General features: G+C 47.0%; 1 protein-coding gene across 1 annotated transcript in view; it reads left to right on the forward strand.

Moving 5' to 3' along the window:
* Nucleotides 1–1,935, forward strand: part of LOC124714185 (zinc finger protein 316-like) — a 134,668-nt gene extending 132,733 nt beyond the window's left edge. The window contains exon 8 of the mRNA XM_047243005.1: nucleotides 1,730–1,935. Coding sequence (XP_047098961.1) covers nucleotides 1,730–1,935 — 206 coding nt within the window. The remainder of the gene's footprint in view (nucleotides 1–1,729) is intronic.
* Nucleotides 1,936–7,840: the final 5,905 nt, after the last annotated feature.

The following is a 7,840-nucleotide window of genomic DNA, read 5'->3' on the forward strand; positions in this document are numbered from 1 at the left end:
ACAACCTGAGCAAGTTTTCGGCTGACCATCGTCAACGATTAATCGCTTTGCAGCCTCCAGTTGTGAGATAAGACGGAACATGTTTTGATAGCTCGATCCGTATTTGTCGCACACCATTAAGTAACCTACCGGATACGTGGTAAATGTTGTACATTTTTCTGCTATGTGACTATGTACCAGACCATAGGGATGTTGCGCTTTAACCACGATCTCAGCTGGGGCCTCAAATGGTAGCTCATATACTCTTACAGTTCTCAATCCGAGTCCCACATGATAAACAGCTACCATTCCGACACGGGCGTCTGAATGTCCATCTTTATAGCCGCGTACGATCTTGTCACACACCGTGTTGTTGATCAGTTTGACGTAGACCACATCGCTTGTGACAGAGAAGTGGATGACAATCATGTCTTGAGGTTCAATTTTAATTTCTTCACGTATAAATCGTTCTACTTCAAATGCCTTCAAAAAATGGCTCTGAGCACTATGCGACTTAACTTCTGAGGTCATCAGTCGCCTAGAACTTAGAACTAATTAAACCTAACTAACCTAAGGACATCACACACATCCATGCCCGAGGCAGGATTTGAACCTGGGACCGTAGCGGTCGCTCGGCTCCAGACTGTAGCGCCTAGAACAGCACGGCCACTCCGGCCGGCTTCAATTGCCTTCGGTCGAGCAAAAGAATTGTTCAAATGTGTGTGAATTTCTAAGGGACCAAACTGCTCACACTACTTAAACTAATTTATGCTAAGAACAACATACACACCCAAGCCCGAGGGAGGACTCGAACCTCCGACTGGAAGGGCCACGCAGTCCGCGACATGGCACCTGAAACAAAGGTACATATATCACATTGGAACAACCGAAATAAAATGTTCAGACGTACCTACGTTCTGCATTTTAATTTAAGAAACCTACCTGTTACCAACTGTTCGTCTAAAATTGTGAGCCATGTGTTTGTGACTATTAGAGCGCCATCTATCACAAAGCGAAAAAAGTGGTCCAACTAAAACATTCATATTTCTTTACGTACTAGACGAATATGTAATAAAAATGAGGATTCCTACTTAAAAAAACGCAGTTGATATCCGTTTGATCTATGGCAGCGCCATTTAGCGGGCCAACCATAGCGCCATCTAGTTTTCCCCTTCAAGCTAGACAAGATGCGTTCGACGCTTATTTCGTGATATATTTGTCCCGGTCACGATCAATGGACCACCCTATATATACCCCATAGATGTTCGAAACTTTAAAGGGTTTTATTCCATCAAAAGTCTTTTCCTTTCCTCTTACATTCTATAATTGACTAAGGAAGGAATTCCCACATCCTTTGCAAGGCAGGGCTATTATCAACAGAAGTGCAGAATATAAACCTCTCGTGCAAGCTGGCAAAGAAGTCCAGATCATTGGTGCAGGAGACAAGTTACTTTCTGTCCTGCTGCGTGTGAATTAGTTTCGCCAATAAAGCAACAAGGCCCGGATGTCTGTTCCTTCTCTAGGTTACGCCGCCTCCGCTGCTTCACTTTGCGCCCCGACAAATTCCTGAAAGGGGCATTGCCCTTTCACGCAGACGGAACAAACACTGAACAGCAGGAAGGCTCCCAGACAGCAATGAAGTCGTTGCCGGTCGAGTACTCGACCGCAGGTGCGGCCCAGCAACAGTAGTCAGCGACGGTGGCGGCCGCAGCTGTGAAGCACGGGTTGTTTACCCCTCTCGGCCCGTCAGCTGCGACGCTCGGACGGTGCGCGGGTCTGCGCTCCGCTGTGACGGACGGGGGACCAGGTGGCGCTGGCCAGCACAGCCGGCACAGCGCGGCCCGGCCTGGCGGTGACGCGGCAGCCCTGTTTGTTGTTCCTATTTGCCCCGTGTTTGTACTTGTGATCTCGCTAGATGCAGGCGGCCTGCAGCGGCGGAGGGGGCGATTCCCTTAATTAAACTTAGTAATAAGCTGACCGGCCGGGCCCGGCGGCCGACATCTGTCTAGCGCGGCTCGTGGGAGCACGCAGCTGGTGCCCCGCGGCGCCGGCCGGGAGGTTGGCACGCCTGTCACGGCAAGGTGCTGCCGCCGTCAGGTGCCGTCTGCCCGCGGCAGCGCCGCCGCTTGTCCGCTTAATTTCAATTACACGTCCGCGACAGAGCTTGAAGAAACTCCTGTAATCTCCGTCCATCCTAATGAGCGGTAAGCCCATCCTACTAACGAGATGAAGGGCCTGAGAATGCCAAGAGAACCATCATGCCATGACCTCGCGATAGAGATTTCTAAACCCGTTGTACCCATCCGACACATAGGGCTACTATTAATGATTCATTCTTTTTCAAACCTCTATATTTTCCTAAGTACACTCTTGTTCAGAAAAAAACAGAACACCTTGAACGACTAGAGGTAGCACGCTCATATTCACAGGAAACGTACATTAGTATGTCCTGCAGAAATGATTAGTCTTTGAACTACTTCGGCAGGCGGGTTCAAGGTCAACATCGATAACGCAGCGCAACACCACTTACCGGTAAAATATGTCTGCGGCCTTCGTTGTCGCTGCAGATTAGTCAAATGAGTGAGTTTGAAATGGGGCCCATGGCATGAGACAATGTGATGCATCCATACCGGAATTTGCCGTTCGTATGAGATGAAGTGTTTCGAATTGCGACCGATGTGTGCCGAATAGTTCACGGAAGGCTGTAGAACACGACGAAATTGACATGTCACACCACCCACAGACACACACACACACACACACACACACACACACACACACCAACAATATCGACACCTCATCCGAATGGCAATGCAAGACAGATCTGTACACTGTAAGGGGTAACTGTTAGTGGCCGTTTATTACGACAGGGGTTACGTGAAAATCGTCCACTTCTTTACCTACCTTTGACGAACGTGCAGAAACATGCTAGACGTAAACGGTGTATGGAACGACGTCACTGGGAACGGAATAGCATCAGATAATATATTTGGATGAATACGTGTTCTGATTGTTTGAAAATGATAGCCGCGTTTTCATTCTCAGCAGAGATGGCGAACGGCATCACAATTACTGCATTCGAACAAGACATACTGCTTCAATTCAAGGCCTTATGGTTTGGGGTGCTATTGGATACTACCACAAAGTTGGTGCGTGTCAAGGGCACTGTGACCAGTGTAGCCTACGTGAATCACGTTCTGCGATCCGTAGCCGTAAGTCCATACAACACCCTAGATGCCATTTTTCAGCAAGACAATGCATGAACACATGCTGCTGCTGCTGCTGCTGCACGAAAACGTGACTTCTTGGTGCCACAGGATGTGAGCCTTTTTCCCTGGTCTACCATATCACCAGACTTGTCGCCAATCGAAAATATGTGGGATATGGTGACACGACGGGTGACCTAATGCCAACCAACACAGATGAACTTGGGAATCAGGTGAATTCATTCTGGGTGAATAAATTACAGGACGTCATTCGCGCCTCATATGCACAGCTTCCATCACGCATGGAACATGTTATCAGGTTCAAAATGGTTCAAATGGCTCTGAGCACTACGGGACTTAACATCTGAGGTCATCAGTCCCCTACAACTTAGAACTACTTCAACCTAACTAACCTAAGGACATCACACACATCCATGCTTGAGGCAAGATTCGAACCTGCGACCGTAGCGGTCGCGCCAAGTTATCAGGACCCAAGGAAGACAGTGTGCCTACTAGGCAACAGGATACGTGCTGAACCATGGTGACTGAAATGGTAATCATTTTTGTAGGACATACTAATGTACATCTCCCGTAAATACGAACGTCCTATCTCTAATCGTTCAAGGTGTTCTGTTTTTTCTGAACGTTAGTGTATTATATGTACGAGGGCTATTCGGAAAATAAAGTCCGATTTGGCTCTGAGCACTATGGGACTTAACATCTATGGTCATCAGTTCCCTAGAACTTAGAACTACTTAAACCTAACTAACCTAAGGACATCACACAACACCCAGTCATCACGAGGCAGAGAAAATTCCTGACCCCGCCGGGAATCGAACCCGGGAAACCGGGCGTGGGAAGCGAGAACGCTACCGCACGACCACGAGCTGCGGACAAAGTCCGATTTGGCACGAAATGGAAGCCACAGTGAAAATACGATGAAATTTAGCACAGATGCGTTGCGAAGTGTCTCTAGTATGTCCGTCGATAGCGTCATATGGCTCTTATCAGTTCTGGAATGAAAGAGAGCACATAAAGTGATTTTTCCATGTGGCCACCTACTACCTAAAGCTAGACAATCGAAAACACCTGCGGATGACGCAACGTTTGCCGCTGTTTCGGTATCGTTCAGCAAGAGTCCAGAGCGCAGTAACAGATGTATCTCAAAGGAAACTGTTGTCAACACATCAATGGCAGTCTGCAAATGTTACAATATCTCGTCCAGGTCGACACAGATCTTCGGGTTTAGTATGAAGAGTGGGTGACACGGAAGCTCTTTTCCGCTATCACTTACTGTTTACGGATGAAGCTATTCTCTATGTGAACGGAGAAGAAAATAAACAGAATGACCGATATCTCTCAGACATAAATAAAAGCTCATAAATTGGTGAAAAGTCGCATTATCTTATGATTATACGACTGCAGAACAATCACTGGAAGTGTCACATCCATGAAACGTCAGGAGTTTGCGCACAGAACGATTTAAAGTGGAACGACCAAATGTAATTTAACAGAAGGTGAGGCAGATGCCAAACTGAGAGTCGTTGGAAGATTCCTCAGGAAATGTAATCCGCCCACAAAGGAGGTAGCTTACAGAAACCTCCTCCGATCCATACTTGAATATTTCTCGTCATTCTGGGATCCTTACAATGTAGGTTTTATAGAGGTGATAGGAAATATCCATAGAAGAGCAGCACGTGTCGTTACAGGTTTATATAGTAAGCATGAAAACGTCACGGTGATGCTCAGCCGACCCCTGTGGCAGACGGAGCAAGAGAGGCATTCTGCATCGAGGTGTGCTTCACTCTTAAAGTTTCGGGACCGTAAGTTCCTAGAAGAGTCAGCCAGTATATTGCTTCCTCCTCCTGAAAAGACTGAAGGTGAAATTAGGGAGGTTCGAGCTCACAGGGAACTTAACAGCAATCGTGCTCCCTGCAACCCATTCGCGACTGGAACAGGAAAATGGGGAAGAGAGAGTGCTACACGAAGTACCCTCCGCCTCACGCCGTAAGCTACCTTGCAGACAATAGATTTAGATTTGGATGCAGCAAATGTCAACCCTCTCTGGAAGGGTCCATCGAAGGTAGTCGGCGTATCAAAAGTAATGGTCGTGTTGGAATGTCGTTGGGCTCTTGTTCATTCAGAATGCACCGACAGCAGCGCGTTATGTATAATTGTTAGATGACAATGTGCTGCCATAGCTGCTGCCTGCGGGCGGAACCTTTCGGATTTTCTTTCAGCGGAATGTTGCGATGCCCAGTACGGGCTAGCTGTTCGGGCATGGATATACAGTTTTCGTAGGGGTTCAGTAGAGCGGAAACTACGTTACCTGGATTTAGATTCGTTATTTTTCAGTCTGTGGGAACATTGAAAACATGTATAAGGAACTGTGTTTGCTGTGAAGATGACAAAACCTCGCATTCATCAGCGACCAGACCATTGGTGCTTGTTCTCTCATTCCTGTAGATGTGTTGGTTAAAATCCATGAGGAATGGGGGAAGCGGGTAACAATACATCGAGAACATCCTGTAGACATTCTGTGTTATCACTTGCATTGTATTGTTCTGTACTGAAGGCAACTCGAGAATGAAAGACGCAAATGTTTTTTAGTTTACTATTGGCTACAACGGAACAAAAGAGAATCGAAGCGTTCGAGATGTGGTGCTGCAGAAGATGTAGAGAATTAGATGGACTATAAAATAAGGACTGAGGAGGTTCTACGCAGAATCGGCGAGGAAAGGAACATATGGAAAACCCTGACAAGAAGGGACAGGATGATAAGGCATGTGTTAATCAGAGAATAACATCCACGGCAGTAGAGGCAGATGCAGAGGGTAAAAAGTGCAGGGATACGGAGATTGGAATACACCCAGCAGATAATTGAGGTAGGTTGTAAGTGCTAGTCTGAGATGAAAAGGTTAGCACAGGGTAGGAATCCGTGGAATATGGAACCGGTGGGTTCAGGACGGTAATACGGAACACCGTGCTGGATCCCAACGGCCTCGTATCACTAGCAGTCGGGATGACAGGCATCTTATCCGCATGGCTGTAATGAATCGTGCAGCCACGTCTCGATCCCTGAGTCAACAGATGGGAACGTGTGCAAGACAACAAACATCTGCACGAACAGTTTGACGACGTTTGCATCAGCATGGACTATCAGCTCGGAGACCATGGCTGCGGTCACCGTTGACGCTGCATCAGAGACAGGAGCGCCTGCGATGGTGTACTCAACGACGAACCTGGGTGCACGAATGGCAAAACGTCATTTTTGGGATGAATCCCGGTTCTGTTTACAGCATCATGATGGTCGCATCCGTGTTTGGCGACATCGCGGTGAACGCACATTGGAAGCATGTATTCGTCATCGCCATACTGGCGAATCACCCGGCGTGATAGTATGGGGTGCCATTGGTTACACGTCTCGGTCACCTCTTGTTCGCATTGACGGCACTTTGAACAGTGGACGTTACATTTCAGATGTGTTACGACCCATGTTTGTATCCTTCATTCGATCCCTGCAAAACGCTGCATTTCAGCAGGATAATGCACGATCGCCTGTTGCAGGTTCTGTGCGGGCCTTTCTGGATACAGAAAATGTTAGACTGCTGCCCTGGCCAGCACATTCTCCAGATCTCTCACCAATTGAAAACGTCTGGTCAATGGTGGCCGAGCAACTGGCTCGTCACAATACGCCAGTCGCTGCTCTTGATAAACTGTGGTATCGTGTTGAAGCTGCACGGACAGCTGTACCTGTACACGCCATCCAAGCTATGTTTGACTCAATGCCCAGGCGTATCAAGGCCGTTATTACGGCCTCAGGTGGTTGTTCTGGGTACTGATTTCTCAGGATCTATGCACCCAAATTGCGTGAAAATTTAATCACATGTCAGTTCTAGTATAATATATTTATCCAATGAATATCCGTTTATCATCTGTATTTCTTCTTGGTGTAGCAATTTTAATGGCCAGTAGTGTACATAGGAGAAGGATGGTGCACCTCACGAAAGATAAGAAACAGGAAGTTAATTTAATTACGAAATCAAACTGTTATCCACATTGCTTGCTGTTTATTACAAAGTTCCCTAATGACGTACTTGAATAACAATTCTTACAGGATCTCTTCGATCACAAGCAATGCAGAGAATGAGAAAGTTATCAACAAATAACATGCGTGAATACAAATCTAACATGTGAATACAACGGAAAAGATTGGGTGATTCTGGTGGATGCGCCAAGACAATAAGCAATACCTGATTTATGGAGAGGTACGCGGGCTATCCAGATAGTAACAGACGTTTTGGTCTATCGCGGAGGTGGACGGGGCCGCCAACTTGGTGCCATAACGTTGCTATACCCAGTACGCATCCAGCGATGGAAGCGTGTAGTCTGTGTCTACGCTACTTTGCTTTTTGTGACAGTTAAAATGTGCGATGCGATAGAAAATTCCGTCATTTGTGAGGTGCATTCTGTGATTAGGTTTTTGTTGGCAAAAAATCTGAGAGGTACTGTCAAACACTGGCTAAGTAAAGGCGGATGGTACAAAACAAACGTGGGGAAAACATAGGGCAAAAGTTTTGTTTTCTCACGACATTGTACGTCCACACATCGCCAGTCGTAACCGAGACTTCCTGCGGGGTTTTGGGTGAGAGGTG

Source organism: Schistocerca piceifrons, chromosome 1, assembly GCF_021461385.2.
Source record: "Schistocerca piceifrons isolate TAMUIC-IGC-003096 chromosome 1, iqSchPice1.1, whole genome shotgun sequence".
Taxonomy (NCBI): Eukaryota; Metazoa; Arthropoda; class Insecta; order Orthoptera; family Acrididae; genus Schistocerca; species Schistocerca piceifrons.